At 43.4% G+C, this 22,168-nt stretch overlaps 2 protein-coding genes across 2 annotated transcripts; both read left to right on the plus strand.

The window, feature by feature from the left end:
* Window positions 1-296: 296 nt before the first annotated feature.
* Window positions 297-6,149, plus strand: LOC137870841 (solute carrier family 23 member 1-like). Its single transcript, XM_068708295.1, has 12 exons — window positions 297-381; window positions 1,621-1,755; window positions 2,155-2,312; window positions 2,976-3,135; window positions 3,346-3,527; window positions 3,700-3,820; window positions 3,911-4,067; window positions 4,191-4,444; window positions 4,571-4,735; window positions 4,823-4,931; window positions 5,053-5,148; window positions 5,234-6,149. Exons 1-12 carry the CDS (start codon window positions 334-336, stop codon window positions 5,485-5,487), a joined length of 1,839 nt encoding a protein of 612 aa, XP_068564396.1. The 5' UTR covers window positions 297-333; the 3' UTR covers window positions 5,488-6,149.
* A 4,263-nt stretch (window positions 6,150-10,412) lies between these two features.
* Window positions 10,413-22,124, plus strand: gpcpd1 (glycerophosphocholine phosphodiesterase 1). Its single transcript, XM_068708998.1, has 20 exons — window positions 10,413-10,726; window positions 10,813-10,883; window positions 11,609-11,699; window positions 11,812-11,896; window positions 12,878-12,953; window positions 13,749-13,790; window positions 14,041-14,164; window positions 14,384-14,627; window positions 14,723-14,885; window positions 15,052-15,181; window positions 15,318-15,372; window positions 15,472-15,564; window positions 15,733-15,810; window positions 16,182-16,221; window positions 16,429-16,487; window positions 16,744-16,809; window positions 17,023-17,159; window positions 17,464-17,599; window positions 18,075-18,235; window positions 20,723-22,124. The coding sequence occupies exons 2-20, from the start codon at window positions 10,835-10,837 to the stop codon at window positions 20,916-20,918; spliced, it is 2,025 nt and encodes a 674-aa protein (XP_068565099.1). The 5' UTR covers window positions 10,413-10,726; window positions 10,813-10,834; the 3' UTR covers window positions 20,919-22,124.
* The last annotated feature ends 44 nt before the right edge of the window (window positions 22,125-22,168 follow it).

Consider the following 22,168-nt stretch of genomic DNA (forward strand, 5'->3'; position numbering starts at 1 on the left):
CCGAGTGAGGGAATCATCCTCTCTTTGAAGGCCGGAATCTCTTTATCTAACCTGCTTCCCAATTATGTCCTGTCAACTCTGAGTTCTCTCGGAACTTTAGGTTAAGAGAGTTTTTTGTTTTTTGTTGCTGGACCGTGCACATCCCATGCCAGCATAATATGTAACTGATAAGAGAGCTGAACTTTGTCCTCAGACAAACACACACTATATTAAATGTGTTGAACTGTATTTAGTCTCTCTGGTTGTTTCTCTGCGTTTGTCTATATTTTCCGATTCACCTCTTTTTTGGAAGAACTCCGCCTCAAGAAGCCAAAAAACTTGTAGTGAATTAAAATGTCTTCAGGGAATGGAAGTAATGGACCCAATGATCTTGTATTTGATGTAAGTACAATGACTTATTCTGTCTTTTTAAACAGAAAACTTTCTGCTTTTAATTTTGCATCATGTTTAATAGTGAGGATTGAACTTCACTGAGTTCTGTTGATCCTGAGTCACGGTTTGGCATTTGACCTTGGAAGTTTCCAAAGTTTTGCAACTTCTGCTGAAATTCGTATTAAGCTTCCACAGCCCATGCACAGTGCTCACGCAGCACACAATGCTATTTTAGTTTTAATATGTTATTAAAATTCATGAAGCTCTATAACCAGGTTTAAAAAGATACTATACATTGTAATAATAATGATTTCAAGATAATTGATATATGTGACTTAGTTAAATAAATGTATGGTTTAAAAAGCTATTCCATATAAATAATTAAGATTTAAGGATTCATGAAAGATGGAAAAGGTACAGTGTAATAAATACGTTTATAAAGGTACAGATGTAGGCTGTATCTTTATTCTCTTTTATTTTGAAGAGTTTGAGTGGTAGAGGAATAAGAATAATATCGGTCATTCATTGGTTCACGAGGTTTGGGTTGCAGGTATAAGAGGAAGTGAAAGGCGAGGCATGAGTTAAGTCGCTTGACTGATGAAAAAAAATAAAATAAATAAGTATGCAGTTGGTGTCTTGAATTAACTTCTCGACAGTCTTCGTATGGAAACTCATTCTACGTACCAACTGGAGTATGGAATATTATATCATTCCAATAGGTGTTCTTTAACAGGATTGGAAACAAAACCGTGTTTTTGTAAACTTGAAGGCCTCTTTGTTAGCTCTGTTTTGTAGACTTGTACATTTTATTGTCCGCCTGTGCATGCAGACATATCCTTGCCAGTTCACTTCACAATCTGCACGGTTAAATACTTTGGTGCGAGTGATTGGCTGTGCCTTCCAATGCCTATCCTACCATACTATTTAGGAAACCAGAAAAAAGATCTAGGTTGCGTCCCCAATTCCATACTAACTGCTATTTAGTATGCTAAAACAGCAGCTAATATGCAAACACTGGACACTGGGCCACCATAAATACTCCACAATGCTATGTGATAGTGACGACAGGTTCATAACAGACAGTGGTGGACAGAGCTTGTTCACAGTCTTGTGACCAATCGCTGTCTCCTGAATTGCATTATTTATTCTAATGAATTAACTTTACACATGTGTCTATCTACCTGACGTGTCCGTCTGCTTCTCTACATAATCCTAAATGTTGTTTTCTTTTTTTATATGGTGGTGCAGATGGATGTCAAGGATGAACAAAGAGGAAGGGAGAGACGTGGGAGCGGCTGTGAAACGGAGGAAGATCGAAATAAACCAACCTATTGTGTGACTGACGTTCCCCCGTGGTACCTTTGTATTTTTCTGGCCATTCAGGTGAGTGTGAAACGGAGCCCAAATCTCCCTTGAAATTCTTGTGAGTTTATTTGTTGTTGTTGTTGCCGTTGAACCCAAATTAAAAAATAAATTGGGTAACTAGAAAAGTGCACTCTGTGGAGTTAGTACTGACACTAACGGGCTATAAGGCGTCCTAAAACACATCTAATTCACTTAAGTCGCCGCTGTGACTGGTCTGTTTTGGTCTGTCCCTTTAACTGCATATTGCAGCTGTCAATTACACTAAATGCATGTTGTTCATTGTTTTTATCAACCCAGGGAGAGAAGATGACATGCTGTATGCGGTATAGACCAGCATTCTTAATGTGTTCGCTGTTTTTAACACCAATATCAATAAGGTCAGTTCACCGTTCTCGTCACCGTTCCTCTCCTGTGCAGCATTACCTGACATCGTTCGGTGCCATGACCTCCATCCCCCTCATTCTCTCGGAGGGGCTGTGCCTGCAACACGACAGCCTGACCCAGAGTCAGCTCATTAACACAATTTTCTTCTCCAGCGGCCTGATCACCCTGCTGCAGGTCACCTTCGGTGTCAGGTCAGAATGGTGGCGCTCACCGTACTGTAGACGGGACGATTGGCGAGATAGTTGAGAGGAACTTGAGACCCTCGAAAAGTTCAACTTTTTACTTTACTTGTCTTAAAGTTCCACGTATTGGTATATTTATGTTAACAAAAGTCTGACAAAGACTTTTTTGCCACATTTACGTGATGGTTCAGTCTCTTATAAAACCATTTTTAAGCAGCAGCAATCAGCTGTTTTTGGCAAAAAATAATCTCTGGTAGACCTCCTGCTGTATGCTGCCTGCTGGGCCGTGCACATCCCATGCCAGTTTGTAGTATTTATATGTATATTTCCTGTTCCTGGAGATGTGTGAGGACCATGTCAGATTGTTATCGATAGTGTTTAATATGTATCTTTGCTGTTCAGTTTGACCAAATACCTGCAAAAACCGATGACATTGCATCAGCTCCAAACATCAGCATGTTGTGAGCATGTTAGCTCTTAATACCTTGTAGAAGAACTAATCATTGTGCATGGTTTTTGACATAAAATGTATTCAATACCAAAATAAAAGGAAAAGAAAAACGTCCATTGAATGCAAGCTAACCAGTTGCACACTGAACTCTTTTGTAGGCGTGAAATGATTTGTATTTCTGTCTGACAGAGAACCGTTTCTGTTCATGTCACACTTTGCAGGCTTCCCATCCTACAGGGGGGCACCTTTGCTTTGTTGACCCCTTCCATGGCCATGTTGTCCATGCCAGAGTGGAAGTGCCCAGCTTGGACCCAGAACGCCAGTCTGGTCAACACCTCCTCACCTCTCTTCATAGAAGTGTGGCAGACCCGCATACGAACAGTGAGCCGGCACAAAAACAGAACTGATCAAAGCTTGACGTGAAACAGCGCTTCTGTGGCGCTTATGATTAATTCAGCGAGCTTTTGTAGCTTGCTCTCTGGAAAGTAACCTTTCATGTCGGTGTTATAGTCTGCCACTCTACAAAGAGAGAGAGAGAGAGAGTGGTGACGTTGATGCTAATGATCTCCATTACTGTGTTACTGTATACAGCTGCAGGGCTCTATCATGGTGGCCTCTCTGCTCCAGATCCTGATCGGTTTCTCGGGCCTCGTCGGCTTCCTCATGCGCTTCGTTGGCCCCTTAACCATTGCCCCCACGGTCTCTCTCATAGGCCTGTCGCTGTACGATTCAGTCGGAGCCAAGGTCGCCAGCCACTGGGGCATCTCTGCCATGTACGTGAGCGCTCGCTGCATCGGTAAACGTCTCTCTGCCCCGGTTAGAAGGGAAGTGTTTTACACTGCGTGAATTCAGCGGAGATGGTGCCATAGCTTGCCCGTTTCCTGCTTGGTATCAGCCTCTTATTTAGCCTCGTCATGCTGATGACAGCTCTCCTCACACACACAGGACCACGGTGCTGATCGTCCTGTTCTCCCAGTACCTCCGGCGCATACCGATCCCTGTTCCTGCCTACAGCAGAGCCAAGAAACTGCACACCTCAAAGTTATACATCTTCCAGATAATGCCTGTAGGTTCTCTGGAAAGTCAAACCAATTTTCTGTTGTATTTTTTTGGTTACTTGTAAATAGTGATATACTAATATAAGATATCTTATTAGATTCTGCTGGGCATTGCGGTGTCATGGTTCGTCTGCTACCTCCTCACCGTCTCTGACGTCCTACCATCGGATCCAGCCCGGTACGGCCACCTGGCCCGCACCGACGTGAAGGGAGACGTGCTGAACCAGGCTTCCTGGTTCACGTTCCCTTATCCCGGTAGGTCCACAGGAACACTATCGACATTCCTCATTTGTCAGGGAGTTAAGGGAAGGGGAGCGTATTTAGATGTCCTGTATTCATAGGCCATTCGATAACCACTATTCTGTGGTTACTGGACAGGTCAGTGGGGCATGCCAGCTGTGAGCCTGGCAGGTGTGTTTGGCATGATGGCTGGGATAGTATGCTCCATGGCCGAGTCTGTGGGCGACTACCACGTGTGCGCCAGGCTGTCAGGGGCCCCCCCTCCCCCCAAGCACGCCATCAGCCGGGGCATCGGTGTCGAAGGGCTCGGTAGTTTGTTGGCGGGGGCCTTTGGCACAGGCAACGGCACTACCTCATTTAGTGAGAATGTGGCTGCTCTGGGGATCACTAAGGTAAGATATGTCCAACCCTGCGGTCTTATCCTTTTCATTTTTTTACTGCATGACTTCATAGCTGACTTGGATTTGGACCAACAGAACAAACAAAACTCTTCTATTTCAAACTGCGTGTGCCTACAGGTGGGTAGCCGGATGGTGATCCTGGTGAGTGGAGTTTTCATGATTTTGATGGGGGTGCTGGGTAAGATTGGAGCCATCTTCACCACCATCCCCACCCCTGTGATGGGAGGGATGTTCCTGATCATGTTCGGAGTCATAACTGCAGCAGGAGTTTCTAACCTGCAGGTGATATAGGAGATATACTTCCTCACATTGTTTTTCCAAAGGCTTTAGCTACTATTCACAATTTTGCTGACACATGCCATTTTACAGTCCACAGACATGAATTCCTCCAGGAATATATTTGTTTTTGGTTTTTCCATGTTTTCTGCTCTCGTCATTCCGAACTTCCTGATGAAGAATCCGGATTTGTTACAAACAGGTATCGAACAGGAAATGTACTTTCAACAGCTTGCAGTCTTTTAATTGGATTAGAAGTGAAAGTATTTTATACTGTATTGAACTTACATGTTTCTCTCTCTTGCCCTTGATTTGTAACTCAGGTGTTAAAGAGGTAGACCAAGTGTTACGCATATTATTGACCACAAATATGTTCGTGGGAGGAGTTCTGGGCTTCTTCCTGGATAACACAATTCCTGGTAAGCTGGAAGTGGAAGATTGTTATTGAATCAATTAGCAATATGTGTGTGTCGTGTAATAGTCTCTCTAATATCACCGTCTTAGGGACCAAACGTGAGCGTGGCCTCTTAGCCTGGGGCAAAGCAGATCTTGAGGACTCTATCTACGCAGCGGGAACTGAAGAGGTGTATGACCTCCCCTTTGGCATAACCTCTCGCCTCTCGGCCCGATCTTGGGTTCGCTTCGTCCCTTTCTGCCCACGGAAGGGGAACGGATCCCACGACGGGTCGGAGGACCAGGGCTGGGGGAGTGAGCAACCGCTCAGAAGCGCAGTGGTCGCGGATGAACTTGCTCTATAAGGTGGCGTCATAGAAGGGAAACAGCCAAGATATTTATACATGTTATTATCATAAACACTAAAAACTCTCCATTGCATTTTAATCACTGTAGGGTGCTGAAGGAACACAATTGACTTTCATACAAATCTGTGCCCGTTTTAGCCCCTCCCATGTGACTTTGTGTATACACACTCAGTAAATTCTATTTAATCCTCAACTATATCCTCTATTGAGATTGTACAATTTCGCCATACTGCTTTTGGGCAACTTTTCAAGCCACAAATCACCGGGAAAACCCTGCCTGACGATGTGAGGAGCTGAAAGCTCCCTCAGCACTTTCAATACCAAACCTAAAGCGTGTTAAAAGCTGCTCAGCTCTGTACTCAGTGCCCTTAAATTCTGCCTTATGGTGCTCACTACTTGCTTTTTATCTGTGTAGCGATTGGTAATGTCTGTTACGGTGCATCTCTTTCACATGCTTGTTTCTAACAAGGGTCAATCTGCAGAGGTATTGTGTCGAGGCACTATAGCCATCACTGGTTGATGGGTGTTAACAGTAAGTTCATGTATGTGTAGCAGTGGGTTTATTTTTTGATGTGTAAACCATGTTTTTCACTATTTGAGAAATATAAATATCTGCATGTGAACTGGAGCTCTCACATTCTGTCAACATCAAATTAAAAGAGAACTACTGAACAATCAAAGTGTTGCCGTGTTCCACCGTTACCCAGAATTCTTCCAATAACTCACGGCCGGTCACACACACACACACACACACACACACACACACACACACACACACACACTGACAGAAAACTAGAGAAATGGGTTCTTCATTCTCCTCTTTCAAAGGAGATTTAATTTAGCCTGTGGATAAATGTATTATCACACAGCCCCTATCTTCACACTGATGTAGGCAGCTTTCTTAAAGAGCCACAGCAGCAACCCTCTGGCTGTTATTGTGTTTCTTTCTGCAGAAGCAAACACCGACAACAAACCATCTCAATCTGTCTCTTTGACCCCCAGCGCCCTCCGTAATCATGTCCTCAGCCTCACCAGGTCTGACAGGCAGGTATGATGTTGCGTAACGCTCTGAACTGCGGAGCCATGGAGTTTTATGTAACACTGTGCCAGTAATCTGAATTTCAATGGGAAATGATAATGACAGCTCAGCAATTCTCTTTTCATCACAGAAGGCTTCAAATTTACCAGCACCATTTTTTGTATTTATTTTCATACATGTCTGTGAGACTTCAGCTTTGAGGAATTGCTTTTATTTTCTCTTTTCTGAAATCTACATGATCTCATCAGTCCTTTGTGAGATTTATTGTGAGCCCTTGAAAGATTTCAAAACGGCAAGTTCATCTTTCGGAGCGGGAAGAGAGACGAACAGAAGAAATGAGGGGAGAGGTTGTGTATTCATCACCAGTAGATGGGGATCAAACTGCAGAGAGACTACTCTGCACACTCCTGCTGATTCACTGACTCAACCCATAAGCAAACATTATTTCAGCTCATCTACGGTACCCACATTCATCCATATGACTGCGTAGCAGTGGCTTCTTATTACTTCTCTGCCATTTGGGCAGGAATTTCAATATGAACTGCTATTATTTTTCTATTCTCTGAAAGTTGATTTCCGATGTAAATGCAAATACATCAGCAATAAGGATTTATTAACTGTTGCCCAGTCGCTTGTTTAAGTTAAGTTAAGTTAAGTTTTAATGTTTGCGCACACATTCTGGGGATATTGATATGTTCATAACCTGGTGTTGTGCACTCACTCTGCCATAGTGTGACGATAAAAATGGTATGTTATTGTAAGTCTCTGAATCTTTAAGCGAGCCGTGAGAATCGGGTCTACTCATTTTTCTGGGCATATCTGTTACTTCAGCGCTCGGAACCGCCGGATGAGTCAGCACACCGAGGTGAAAGTGGATCTGGATTAACCTCGAGGATGTCGTGACTGTTGACTCCCAGGCTGAGCTCAGTCTGACTCATTAGCGCCACGTGACAGAGGAAACTCCGAGTGCGATATCACATTAATCCAAACACTTGAACCAACATTGATACCATTGTTAGACTGGAGATGTGGCCCCATCATCAGGAAGGGACACAACATATTCACGGGTTCTAAACTATATTACAGCGTCCACATGCTGTATAGAAAGAAAGAACTCCCAAAATTATAACATTCTTAAGTCATATTTTTCTCTTGCAGGACTTAATTGTACAATGTAGCCATAAATGTCAACATTTCATTCTATAATACAGACTTTGATCTGGACTGAAACTGCTGTCTGAATGCTGCTAAAAACATAGCTTTTTGCCTTATTTTTATATTTTTTTTATAGAATATTTGATCCTTATATTCCATTATGTTCATTTTCAAATACAGTATATTGTTGCACTCAACATTCTTTATGTGTGGACTTCAAATTTAGCATTTGATTTACTTGGTGTGCCTTAATCTTCAGTGTTTTGGTGTTCTTATTTGTGTCATATCATTTTCGGGATCATAAATCAACCAATTAAAAATGCACTAACTATCTATGGATGATGCTAAATGTATGGACGACACTATACATCCTTTGATCGGGTGTTTCCTGGTAACAAGCAGACAAAGTGAGTGATGCGTCTCTACTAGAAGAGCTGCTGCATCTATGACTCCAACCATGTGATCAATGTTGTTGTTGGCTGTACAAAATAATGTATGATATTTATTGATATATATTGTGTTTGATCAGTCGCACGACACTGATTTAGTACTGCTATGAATTATTCAAGTGGCAAACATTTGTTCTCTTTCGCTACCCGATGCAGCATCAACTGTAATGCTGGTGATTTTGCTGCAGCCTCCAGGGACTCTTACTCCATAATCAACCTACAACGATGGCAGAGATAGTGTGTGTGTGTAAAACAACGCATGTGTAAATGAAGGAGCTGTTGGCGTTGTGAGTCTGTGATCAGAGCACTGCTGGATGCTGAGGAACAGCCTGAAATATTCATAATGCTGCAGTCTCTCTTCACTCATCATGATTTCTCTCTGTTTCCTTTAGCTCTTTCATCAAGTCCTCACATGCCCCCTTCTCTCCCTTGCCGTCTCAAACCACTTTTCAGCATTGATCCACTGTCACTGCACTCTGGCAGCGGGTTAGCTCTCCAAACTTTCCCCGCTTGAAACATCCAGGGGAAAGATGTTCAGCACGTTCCACGGTCAGATGGATGATTCTCTCCCACTCTGAGACCTGGATCCTGTCTCATCACAGCAGGGGGGGGGGGGGTTGGTCTTCATTAACAAAGCCAGACGTAATGAAAGCTCTCGGCGTTCTCATTGTACTCATTAGTACTCTTGCCGTGACTGCCTTACAGAAAACAAGAGGGACCCTGTAATCCCTGATTCATCAAAAGACTTGACACTGCTTTATTTCCCCACATGTAGGATTCTATTAACAGGCATATTGCATGCAAGAGATGAGGAACTGCACTGTGGGGAAGTCCTGAAGGTGTTTTTTTGTTTGTTTTTTACTGTAAAAGTTTGATTTACTTTTATTTCTACTGAAAAAGTCTTCCCCTCCTTGCCTGCAGTATCTTCATTTGAACACTGGAGGGGGCTGCAGGTTAAACTTTGGTGTTCAGTCTGAACCGCGTGCACAGGAGGGTCACAGCTCTTTCGTTTGCGGTTTAATTTAAAAATGGTTTGTCAACCAAAACTCATGCACAGTATCCTCACTTTTTGAAGTTCCCTTGAGCAAGGCACCATCATTCCCATTGTGTTCCTTGGAGCAGCTCAGAGTCCTGCTGTAGCTTTAGTTTGAGCAAGCTGAATAAGTAATAATAAGTAATAACCTGAATAGGTAATACACTGACACTGTCCGGACAATGTGGTACTATGAATTAGGTAAATGTTTTTTTTATTTTTGTATTATTGTATGTAGAGTTGTGTGTATGTGAAGGGTGAATGTGAAAAGTGAAGGTGTCTAAAAGCTGCACGTTATCAAGTTCAGTTGTGCAACTGTACGCTTTGGTAGAAGATGTCTTTCCTAAGCTGGGAGTCTGTTATTGTAGGCTCTATAATGGAAATCATTCCCATCAGTCAAGGATAGTGCTTTCAAAAGCACCCCCTCCTACTGCACAACAAGTTGTGTTTTCACAGAACACGTTTTCTAAGAAACGGTATGTGCACACGTGTATGTGCACACGTGATGGCCTTGTTGCCATCCACAGTAATTTCTGTTCACGTTTCCCTATTACGTTATTTTATTATTTTCGACTCATTTTTTCATAAATGGTCAAATGGATCTAGTGACAACAATATTTTAATTTACGAATGTTGTTTACTGCAGTAACGTCCAACTCTTATATTAGCTAAGAGTGCCGTATTGGATGTTTGTTGCGAACTAATTCACCAAAAGATAATTTAATTGTATCGCCTTTGTCGTCATCTGTTTTGTCGTCAATGGTTTGTGTTGTCAGCCAGATATTTAAAGGTACGACTCTCCTGTTTTTCTTGTGTTTTGTTTACCACTTTTTTTTGTGGTCGATAAGTGCGTCCGGCTGGGAGTGGCGGTGTTTCCGAGGGTACGGGAATGCGGCTGACTGACACGCCACGGATCCAGAACAGGGCGGTATGAGCCAGCTTCGTCAAGTAGCAGGCGGATGTCAGAACACACCACGTCATATGGAATTTATATTTTCAAAATAAAAAGTTTCAATACTTGCATAAAATAAAATAGTTTGCCTCCATAAAGACAGAAAGAATCAGTAATTAAAACCCAGCAGTGTATGGTGTACAATGATAATAATAACTATTGATTTGTTTTACTCTTTTACTTATTGCTAAATACATCGTCAATGAATGACACAACTACTTTGAAATCATACACCGGAAGTCCTGGTTTCCCGTGTTGTTGAACGTGACGCTGTTGTCGCTTTATATGTTATTCTCCGCATTCTGACCATTGTGTAACCTCCTTTAGTGGCGGCCAGATTATCCTGCTTCAGAGACTCTCGATCGTACATCTATGTTGTTAATCATTGCGCTACGACAGGCGTTGTTTTTACGCTTGGAATATTTAGTTAGTTAGCTAAACGTCGAGCTTTATATCGGGAGCGGTGAACCAGCTTATTAATGCTTCCGCCAAACGTACCGTTAGACCGATGCCTCTCTGCGGGATAGCTGAACCTGGTCCACTGTGAAGCCTCCATCTTCAAGGCTGCCAAGGGCTACGTAACGTAGCTAGCTGCCAACGTCAAGAAGGTAGGACTCTATCACCGCAACGGACCGGTACCGTTTGGTTTCTATAAAGGAAGACCGTTTAGTTACACTCTGCTGTTGTGTTTCAGCTGCGTCCTGCCGGTGTCCACTATGGAGACCGCTCAGGTGACTTTGGCTGTCAGAGGCGAGACATCCCCAGGTATGTAATACACGTGTTGTTATACTATGTATTTATTCTATTTTATCATACAATTATTATCTGTTTGTGAAGTATTGCCAAAATATTACTCTATCTTTCCCCTAATGTTGAAATCATTGTTTCACGATTTAGACAAAAATGGAGGTTATATGATACTGAAAATTCAGTTTTGACATTTTTATGTCTTTTATCAGATCAGATGAAGAAAGATTTATTTCCTTTATTAAGAAGACATTTCAAACGTCTTCTTTGCACTACTGTTTAGTTAGTTGATTTAATATTATTCTATTTCATTGTGTATATTCTGCATTTTTTATATTTCATATTTTCATTGTATATATTATGTATTTTTTACATTTAATATTTTTTAGTCTCTAATTTTTATTGTATATATTGTGCATTTTTTACATGTAATATTTTTTTAGTCTGTTATTTTTACTGTATATATTGTGCATTTTTTTACATTTAATATTTTTTTAATCTGTTACTTTTACTGTGTATATTGTGCATTTTTATAGCTTTGATTGCTTACCTGTATCATAATGCTGCTGTAACGAAACAAATGTCCCCTTTCCGGATTAATAAAGTATCTATGTATCTATGTTCACATCTAAATATTGTAGTTTAAACAGTAAAGGTCGTTATAAATGTCAGTCATCTTTGTTGTTTTTTAACATTTCTGCTGATGTAACATCATGTAAAAGGACATTTTGAACATTTTCTAGGGGAGGTGATTGCAGTTGTTGGGAGCTGTGAAGCTCTGGGAAGCTGGAGCCATCAGAACGCTGTGATCTTACACTCTGATGGGACTGATGGGTACGTTAAACCTCACGTGTCCCAATCATTAAAACATGAATTCATGACCGGTATTTGATGTTCTCTACTCTTTTCCTCTCAAATATGAACGCCTGTGTTTCCTCCCTGACAGAAACACATGGACTACAACCGTCTCTGTGCCTAAAGGAGTCGTGTCCAACTACCGCTACCTCAAAGGCTTCTTTCTGCAGTCGAAGGTGAGCGGAGACTCCTGCATTTATCACGGCGTCGCCTCAAAATATCGGATTTGATTTGCTGTCAAAGAATAATCCCTTGAAAGCAGCGGCTAAAGATACATATTGTTCAATTTGAAAGCCCATGTAAATTCATACCTTTCCCGTTGCAGCTCATCAGCAGGGACGAGGAAAACGAGACTGAGTTTGTTGTGAAGCTTTAGACTCGACACAGTTTAACTTAAGGACCAGTCACGAGATTGATGTTATCTCTTTCCCTGCCTATGGTCATATTGTTGTGGAATAACCAGCCCCAGATAGCTCACCCCCCTCCCCCCCCTCCCCTAACAGAAAGGGACAGAAAATGACCCAAAAAGTATAGCATCTAGCTCTCCCTGAGCACTATCTTCTAGTACTGGCGTGTTTTTCTGTGTCAGGGGTGTGGCGCACATTGCGTGAGATCAGAAGCCGTGTTTCGTGCTGCGTTGTTTGTGAGAGGCCTCTCTTTATAAATGGCATAGGCTCAAGGTTCCTGTGAAGGGAAACTTGTCGCTGGCTTTCAACAGCTGCTGTAAGGCTCAAGGGGCTCCCTTTCGTGGAATCAGTGTCCCGCTTGTAATTTAAGAAACAGAAGTTACTCTGGTGTCAGCGGCGATCCAGCTTTAAAACGCGGGATTAACTGTAGGCTTAGTGTAATATTCCCTTCAAATCTATAACGATACAATCAAATGACTAAATGTTGATCTTGGCTTTATTACAGATGAAGAGAGCAGCTCAAATTTTTAACTGAAGCCATTTTCTTTCTTTTTTTCTCTTCACTAACAAATCCACTTTTCAGATTTCAACAAGGCTGACCGACAGCCCCGGATGGGGATTGGTGACTATACCATCTCTAAATCCTTTCTGACACTCTAGCCCAACAGCGGCTGTGAAAATGAGAGTGAAAAGTATAGCGATGTATCTGATTTGAAAATCCTAACATTGTACCAAACATTGGAATTGCAGAGTGCAGGTGGTCCCTGTCAAGTGATAGTCAATATGTGGGAGACCCATCAACAACCCCGCACGATGAGCCCCACAGGTAGAGAATGGAGTAAATGAAATAAGCTGCACGTTTGGGATTTGGGTTTGGGAAAGTGTCATACTCAAAACCTCCCCCCCCTCCCCCCTCCCCCTTTAGCACCTGCCACTCCCTTCCCTTGGGGACAATATGTAACTGTTACCCATCAACACTAATGTAGGAGCAGACGGTTCATATTTCAGAGAACCTCTTTTTCTGGTATGTTGTTTCTGGGTAACATGTATGTCGAAATGAACATACCTGAGTGCAGCGTTTCCACTTCAGTCTCCGCCCGTCGTTTATTTGTAGACTTTGGAGATTGGGACGACCTTCGTTGGAATAATTTATAGCTGTGGAGTAAACACTGCAATGCAGCAGATGTCATAAGCCGATATATTGCTGACCTTTCTAGTTAAAAGCCATTGTGACAGACAAAGCTCATTCTAAATGAGTTGCGCCCCGATGCCGTGAAGCCTTTTTTTTTTTACGTTTCCCCTTAGAATAAGAATTTGTTACAAATATGAGCTTTATTTTTATTTTTTTATTCGACCCCAGACGTGTTTTTGTTTGACTTCTGAGTGGTTTCATAAACACAAACCTGCTAAATTAGCCTCAATGACTCAGAGTTGTAGTTAAAGATCCTTTTTTTCGGAATCCAAATGTATTTCATTGATAAGTCGACACTTGAAGTTGAGGCAACGTGAAATCAGAGCAACGGAGGCATCGAACTGAGATGTTCCTCTTGTGTAAACAGGAAGTGCTCTTTGTTTAAATGTTCTTCTGCACTGCTTCTAATGCGCCTGTCCTTCATTGCAGACTCACACCAAAACATTGACGACGGACAATTTGGAATTCACAGTAAGTTGGATTAAAAAAAAAAAAAACACAACGAAGCCACCATTTTAGACATTATGCAGGTTTACAGAATGTAAAATTTCCATGAGATTAAATTGCTTACCGGGAAATATAAATCCCCGGAGGCCACATTGTCGTCACTTCCTGTGTTTGGTACAGCCCAGGTTATTTGATGTCATTCTTTACAACGGCTCTGTTGTTCTTTGATGGATTTGCATTGTCATCACACGCTTCCTTCCTTTCCTTTCTATAGATGGGGTGAACTGTGTTGACTCTGGGTGGCTCACGTGCCAGACAGAGATTCGCCTGCGTCTGCACTATTCTAAGACCTCTCCGGTGTCTATCACTAAGAAGAAATACAAGAAGTCTCGCTTCAGGTAAGGGACAACAGCGAGGGCGAATTTAACACCGCGCGGAGAAAGTTCTGCTTGAAAGTGACATGAGGCGGATCAGTGGATCATCACGGTGCTACTGTTACCTGTTTACCTAAGTGTAACAAAAGCCCCGCACAGGAAATATACACAAGAGAAACTAAGAGTGAAGCAGGATTTCATTAACCTGTTGTTGTTGTTGTTGTTTTTGATTCATTCTTTCAGAATCAAGCTGACATTAGAGGGATTTGAGGAGGAGGAGGAGGATGAGGAGGAAGACGAGTACAGTCTTTTATCTTTGCACAAGGAGACCACCACCCTGGAGATCAGCATGATCAGCGCCAACGGCTACAAGTCGCGCCACTCTCAGCCCGAGTGTGGCTATGCGCTGGAGCCCTCCCAGTGGACCGAGTACAGCATCCACAGCATGGACCCGTACAACCTGGAGCTCACCTTCGAGTTCTTTGAGGTAGTACTGCCTCAAAAAAAAACGTTTCCTGATTTAAATGTGGTGATTAGATCGCTCTGCTGTCGGTTGTGCTGACTTGAGGCGTTCGTTCGCAGGAGGATATGAGTGAGCACGTAGCCCAGGGCGACGGTCACCCGGGTTACGTGGGCACGGCTTGCCTCCTCTCCTCCTCTTTCTCGGAGAGCGGGAAGGACTACGGAGTGGCCACTCTTCCCATAATGGGTCGAAACTCGAGACAGACCATCGGGAAAGTGAGAGGTGAGATTTTTGCACAAACAATATTTCACGCTGGCAGACGAGGATCCGAGTAAGCCAAAGCAAAGGGAGGAACCGTCTAGCCTGTTTGGACCTGTCTGTCCCACAAACTATGTGTGTGATTAAAACCCGTTGGCTTACCTTGTTGTTGTTGTTGTTGTTGTTTTAGTGGACTACCTGGTGATCCGGCCCATCCAGGGTTTGCAGTGTGAAATGAGCTCCTCCTTCACCAAGTACTGGAAGAAAAGAAGCACTCTGAATGTGGGCCACAGAGGAGCGGGCAGCACACACGCAGCCAAGTGAGTCACCGCGGCGGAGACGATCGAGCGGCTCGTGTTTGAACGTAGACCACAAAGAAATGGTTACTAGGGCGACAGTGTGTGTCAATATCTGTTCCCCAACCAACAAATAGATTTTACATTTTGCGTTTTTCAGGCACCAAAGAGTGCGGGAGAACACAGTGGCGTCGTTCAAAAGCGCCGCCAATCATGTGAGTGCTGCAGATGATTAAAGCGTGAGTGAATATTCCCCTGCTTAACATTTTAACATGGCCTCGTCCTTAACCATGTGTTGAACCGTGTGCCTGTAGGGTGCGGCCTACGTGGAGTTTGACGTCCACCTCTCCAAGGACGCCGTTCCCATCGTTTACCACGATCTGACGTGCTGCATATCCACCAAGAAGGTAAAAAAATGAAGGAAGATGATTTATGACGCGCCGTATACTTCTCCTGTTGGCATTTCTGTCGTTCATTAACTCTAAACAGAGGTTTAGAAAGATGTGAAGCGAATGTATGCCTCCACTCAAATGAAGTAATGTCGTTCTTTTTTTTTTTTTATCTCTCCTTCACAGAAAAACGACAAGACGTCTCTGGAGCTTATTGAGGTGCCAGTCAAAGACTTGACATTTGATCAGCTGCAGCTTCTGAAGGTAAAAACACCTGGAATGATATGAAAAGTATGCAAATACAACCCAGGTTGAACAATGAGTTACTTCCTGCTGTGAGAAGTTCAAATGTCCTTCGCTTCCTGCTTCCTCAACACGTAGGACATTGGCATCTTCCCAATTAATAAAACGGACATTGAACAATTAGTAACTGTGTCTTCCATCGGCCAATGAAGCTTTTTCGGGATCAGTGCCTTCTGACTGGTTTGGTGTAGTTCCCCCAAATCACAAATGGAAAGAATGCAAAATGTATCATGATAAGATACCAAAAACATAGCGAACACTCTGTTATTAAAACATGGAACTGAAACCAATGATTACAGAGGAGATAATGTAATCTTTGTGTTGTTTTACAGCTGGTCCATGCCACAGCGATAAAAGAACACGATGCCAAAGGTAATGCACCCTTTGTTTGTGGCCTGCAAAGCAGCGCGCTTTCATTTCTGTGTCGCGTACAGTCCTCTCATACAAACTGCAGATCCAAAGACTGGCGTGGAGCTGAATGTGTACGTTGGTCAGCAGATGGTGTGTGTGTGTGTGTGTGTGTGTGTGTGTGTGTGTGTGTGTGATGTGCATTAACCGTCATCTGTTTTGCCGGTTCAGATCTGCTGGATGATGAGGAGGAAATCGATGAGCATCAGCCATTCCCTTCACTCTCACAGGTGAGTGACTTTATAAGGATCATGATTATTAAACTGTGTATGTAATCAGTACGAGCTGTTCTTTGGCATATCTATAAATTAATTTAGGAACTCCCTTCCCCACCCCGTTTTGATGGTACTCTGCCAAATTATCATGAATTACCTGTTAAGCAACTGCTCTTTGGCTACTCATTGCCATTGTAGCCTAATTATCACCTTCCTGTCTTGTCGTCATATCGAAGTCACAGTAAGATGAACCTTCATCCCTCTTTTCCAGATCTTCCAAGCTATTCCCGAGCACGTGGGCTTCAACATTGAGCTCAAATGGATCTGCCAGTTGAAGGTGGGTACACTCACGCCACACACTGTGCTGCGTGGTGACCGGGACGCTTTAAGCCGTTGTGGTCACACACACACACACACACACACACACACCCGTGCCAGGCATGCGTGCGCGAGACAGGATTTATTGCTCGATTAATCCATCTGGCTTTTCTTGTCTTCACGCTCGTTGATTTGGTGAACTTTGGTGTGATCGACTGCGTCTTGTTGACAGGACGGGTCGTGGGACGGAAACCTGTCATCCTACTTCAACATGAACACCTTCCTCGACATCATCCTGTCCTGCGTGCTGCAAAAAGGAGGAAACAGACGCATCGTCTTCTCCTGCTTCGACCCGGATATCTGCACCATGTAAGCGCCGCTAACAGCGGGGGAGAAAGCCTGCCTGGATTCGATTAGGCTGCAGACGCTTCCTACTATCCAGAGACGCGGGCACTTTTTGGCTTCCATAAATGGATTGCAAGGTTTCAGACAAAGACCCATAGAAAAGTCTTCAGACAAATCCCATTTAGTGGCACAATTATTCTGGATGAGTTGTTAAAAGCACACAGACTTTTGAGATTTGCTTATGATTAAGATGCTGCGTTTACAGGATATAGTTCTAAACACAGACTCTCCAACAGCTGCTGACATCTGTCCATGTGTTCCCCTTCAGGGTGCGTCGGAAGCAGAACAAGTACCCCATCCTCTTCCTGACTCAGGGCATTTCAGAGAAATACACGGACCTGATGGACATCCGCTGCCAGACCACTCAGATCGCCATAAGTTTCGCCCAGAGCGAGAATATTCTGGTGAGCCGTTGTTGCAGAAAGTCAAATATTCGTCATAATGCATCGACTGAATATTCCAGACTTTGTGTGTGTTTTTTCTGTTTTTAAATGCCACATATAGCAATGCAATACAATGGAACGACAGGATTTAGTTACCGAAACACGATTTAAACTTTGCACAGCTATTGTATCAGAATGTGTTGCACCTTCTCTTAACGAGCATTGCTGCCATGCCCTTGGGCAAAGGACTTGAAAAACTAGTCCACCGCTCAACGAACCAGTCCGCTGGCATAGCGCTGTGTCAGCGGTCTTTAAAATATCCTAAGTGCTTTTAGTCAGTGCTAAACTCCAGTCCAGACAGTTTATAATCTGACCACGCCCTTTTTTTTTTTTGTTCGCCTCCACATATGGAGATGAGTTAGCTTACTTGCTATGTGTTATATTATTTCTTTTCTCACCGGACTTCCTCTCCTGTATCCTTTTTTTTTTTTTTTAGGGGATCAGCGGACACACCGAGGAGCTGCTGAAGAACCTGTCCTACATCGGGGACGCCCAGTCTAAAGGCCTGGTGGTGTTCAGCTGGGGAGACGACAACAACGAGCACGACAACAGGCGGAAGCTGAGAGAGCAGGGCATCGACGGGCTCATCTACGATAGGTCGGTTAAAAACAACACAACACTCGCAGCTCCTGACGAACTCAAACGCAACCGTTTCTGTTCACGTGAAGCGCAAAGCTGCGAATGTGCAAATTACTTTTGGTGTTCATTCGGTTCCCTTCCTTCCCATTTCTGTTCGCCTTTTGTTTCAAGCGTCGACCTCTGCTCGTTAGCCAAACCGCACGGTACGCGCTGTGCTTGTTGTGTCTTCCGTGTCAGCCTGAAGCCACGGCGATTAAGCGGGCCTTTCAGTTTAGTACATTTGATTAGCGCATTCACAACACCGCTCCTCGTTACACAACGGGCCTCTCCTATCGGCAGAGTTCCGCGGGTTCAAGGTTACGTCACCGAGGCCTTGGCAGACGCGTTGGTCACATGGCGTCTGCCACAGCTGTTGCTGGAAGCGGTTTGATCGTTCATCGACCGCTTTGTTTTATGAACGCGACGACGACGTGCCGGTGCTGTTACATAACGCTGCGTCTGCTGGCGGGGGTGAAGGAGTTTCCTCACGGTCTGAGAAAAGCGCCGCGGTCAGCAGGGCCTGTTTGTGCAGCCGTTTTCACTTCTGTGTTTCACCATTCAGGGACATTTGCTCTATATTTTTTTTGAAGCCCAGACGTTGTTTACAGACCCCTGCAGACAGCAGGCCACAGGCTTTTGAACCCTAGTTTACAACCCAGCAGGCCCTGCAGACTCCATGTGTAACCTTCATGTACGACCTCCAGGTTGTTCTTATAACTGTGCCTCCTCTCTTACAGAATTTGTGAATGCTTGGTGCCATATTTTGACTCGAGTTCTTCAGATTCCCGTAATGTCTCTCTGGTTCCTGGCTGTGTTTCGTTGATTCGCTCACTCTTGGCTGATGTTTTTGAGAGTACAATACTTGACTTTTCATTGGCAATGATTGTTTGCTTTATGGATTGTACTAAACATGGTGGTTTGATTGGTCAACTGCCATGTTTTGTATTTTATTTTATTTTTATTTTTTTAGGCTAGTGTCACTCCCCCTTTTTGTTACCGGCTGCTTTTCGTTTCACTTATGAAAGGCCTCCTCGTCTGACGCTTGGCATGATATCAGTGATATTCAAGAGAGGCACCGAAAGTGAATGGCTTGTTTCATGCATGAGGTAGTGTTACTTGACATATTGGGCTTCTGTATGGACCATAAATATACACATATGTATATGTATGCCTTTGCATTTACTGCTGCTTGCAGTCTAATTGGCTAAAGCTGACGTATGCAAGTCTCCTAGCGATGCACGCTCACTCTGTGCAGCTTGTAAATGTCATGGAAGAGATTGGAAGGCATGGTCTCATGATGCAAGCCTCATATGTACAGCTGTTCACCTCTCAGCAGCTTTGGCCACAAGCACATGTTTCTGCTGTTAAGTTTGTAGACGATCTGCTCGTACTGCAGTTTAGTTTCTTTACAAAATAGGGGTGATTGCACTGGACACTTTGTGTCAGGTTGATGAAGCCTTTAGCGGTCCGACTCATGACACAAGTTATCAGAATATCTTGCTTGACAGACATCTTGCTTGATCTTGGATCGGCGGGCTCTGAAAGCTGGCAATGAGCTTCCACCTTGAAGGTGTTTATTTTCAGAGACGGGGTTGATAACGTGTACTTCGGAGACGTCAACCTCCCAGACAGATGGTACTCTCAATCTGAGAACAAAAGTTCAACCGTTGAATATTTGGCCTTGGCTTGAACAGAAACAGGACCTCCTCTCTGTGAAGCGTTGGGTTCGGGGAGCTCGTCGTGGAGAACGAGGGGCCCAGCTTTAACCGCTGACATGCACGGCTGTGCTAAATGCATTGTGCCGCCGCGGTAAAGAGGTTTTAGCTTACAGGGAACAATGCGCCACATTGTCCATGCGGGGGATGGAATGATCTGCGTTAGCTCGCCGGTGAGGATGTCGGCCATATATGCGATTTGACCCGGGAGCGTGAACTTGCTGGCAACCAGTGCAATCACCCCCCCCCCCCCCTTCCCCTAGCCAACATGAATGGAGCAGATTGTGCTGTTTCCATTCGGGTGCATGAAAGAATGACTAATGTATGTATGGTAATCCTGCCTCTTTGCTATTTAGTTTAGCAGAACTGGACTGGAGTTTTGCATCTTGCCCGACAGATATTCAACCATTTTTCTTTCACTTTTATCAGATAAAATGTACAAAATTAAAAAAAGTCCATAAGTCTGACTTGTAGTTTTCTCCCCAACTTAGTACTGACAGTATATTTGGTTGCACTGGACTACTCAGTCTATTATCATTAAGCTACTTTCAGGAGATTGTGTGATTGTTGTAAAATCATACCATTATATCCATATTGTTTTACAAAATGTTCCTTAAATCATTGATTCTGAGCCCATCGTAATTAACTGTAGCAGAAAGAGTTTAGTCTTTTTTAATGACTGACAGTAGTGTCCACAAACGACATCCACTGATCTAACAGAAGTGTGTGTCTCCTCACTTTCTCCTTTTAGTATCTGCGAGGAGTTTGGAGAGCAGCAAAACTTCTTCCAGGTAGAGGAGCAGCACACCCTGCAGGAGGTCATCACCGACGAGACCCTCAAGAGCTCCTGCTCCTGCTACTCCATCCCCTGCTCCATGGCTCCCTGCGTGGCCTCCAAGAACCGCGCTGGCAGCGGCGAGTCCGATTCTGGACTCAGCTCCTCATGAATGACCAACCCGACGACCCCCCCCCCCCCCTCCCAAAAAAAAAAAAAAAAAAAAAACTTCAGTGAACGAGGTCTTCGAGGACCACGGTGGGAACGGATGATCAAATAGAAACATGTTGATTGAAGATTGTTACGAGAAAACTTAATCACAATCGTAAAACCACTTAAACCATCTCCACTCCACTCAGTTATGCTTTTGTCAAAACATTGAGGCAGCCATGTTTTTTTTTTTCTTCTTCTTCAGAATAGTGTGTAAAGAGGATCTTCACAATGGTGGAAGATTCTACATCACATCGCATATGTATTTAGCTGACACGCTGCATCATTTTACAGTGCATATGATGATCTACGGGTGTAAAAGTGTAACTGCAAATTTTATGTTTAAGTTTATGATGATGTTGCATAATGTTTCTTTTCTTTTTCTCTCTTTCTGCTGTTTCGTATTTCCCGTGCATGTAGCCATTACCTTAAATGTTTGTTCTCATTGTCTCAAACGGCAATGAGTAACAGCAACCGATTGCTATTTCTGGTTCAGCACAGAAATAATGTGGCAGGTTCAGGTTGCCGTGAAGAAACGCTCACCTCAACCTCGCGTGAAGGATTTGTTTTCACTTGGAGCGGACCGCTGGAAGCGCGTCCTTCTCCTTTACATGCTCCATACTGAATGTGCGCTGTCCTTTTTTATTCTGCTTATCCACTTGACTTGAGAAAAAGCAGGAGAATGTTTTATTTGTGACAGTGTGCACACAGTGCATACCACACAGCCTTATGGGGGAAAGAAAAAAACAGTCAGGTCTGTTCCTGTTTTTAAAACCGCCAATACCTCTCTCATCATCTATTAGAACAGGCTTGAGTTGAGACATGTGTGTACAGAATGAACACGTCGCTACTTCACAACACCCATGCTTTTTATTGCATGAACGATCTTGTTTTGGCAACAAGTTACGCTTTGATATAATTCATCGTTCGCATATTGATATACTATTATAATGCAATGGTAATGCTGTATGTTGATCAGAGCAAAAACAAATCCATGTATTGTATACTATGTGTGTATCTGTTTCATCACACAATCTCTTAAACCATAATGATTGAGTCGTGCATGGCCTCTGTATCTGTATGAATCTAGTATATGATAATAACTGCCACTTCAGGACAGAAAAGTATAGACGGTTATGTAAATAAAATCAAAACCTATATTTGTTTATTTTGTCTTTTGACTTTTTTCTTTCGCATCCAGTCAGTAGATTT

The sequence above is a fragment of the Cebidichthys violaceus genome, unplaced genomic scaffold (genome assembly GCF_023349555.1).
Source record: "Cebidichthys violaceus isolate CVI_PGR_0920_01 unplaced genomic scaffold, fCebVio1.0.p SCAF_14, whole genome shotgun sequence".
In the NCBI taxonomy this organism is placed as follows: Eukaryota; Metazoa; Chordata; class Actinopteri; order Perciformes; family Stichaeidae; genus Cebidichthys; species Cebidichthys violaceus.

Excerpts from the sequence above, each read along its gene's own strand:
- gpcpd1 (XM_068708998.1), top strand. The coding sequence starts at position 10,835 with ATGGAGACCGCTCAGGTGACTTTGGCTGTCAGAGGCGAGACATCCCCA. Across the intron at positions 14,165-14,383 it reads TACAAGAAGTCTCGCTTCAG|AATCAAGCTGACATTAGAGG; the intron begins GTAAGGGACAAC and ends TCATTCTTTCAG. Across the intron at positions 16,222-16,428 it reads AAAAGAACACGATGCCAAAG|ATCTGCTGGATGATGAGGAG; the intron begins GTAATGCACCCT and ends TTGCCGGTTCAG.
- LOC137870841 (XM_068708295.1), top strand. The coding sequence starts at position 334 with ATGTCTTCAGGGAATGGAAGTAATGGACCCAATGATCTTGTATTTGAT. Across the intron at positions 4,445-4,570 it reads CTGCTCTGGGGATCACTAAG|GTGGGTAGCCGGATGGTGAT; the intron begins GTAAGATATGTC and ends GTGTGCCTACAG. Across the intron at positions 4,736-4,822 it reads CAGGAGTTTCTAACCTGCAG|TCCACAGACATGAATTCCTC; the intron begins GTGATATAGGAG and ends GCCATTTTACAG.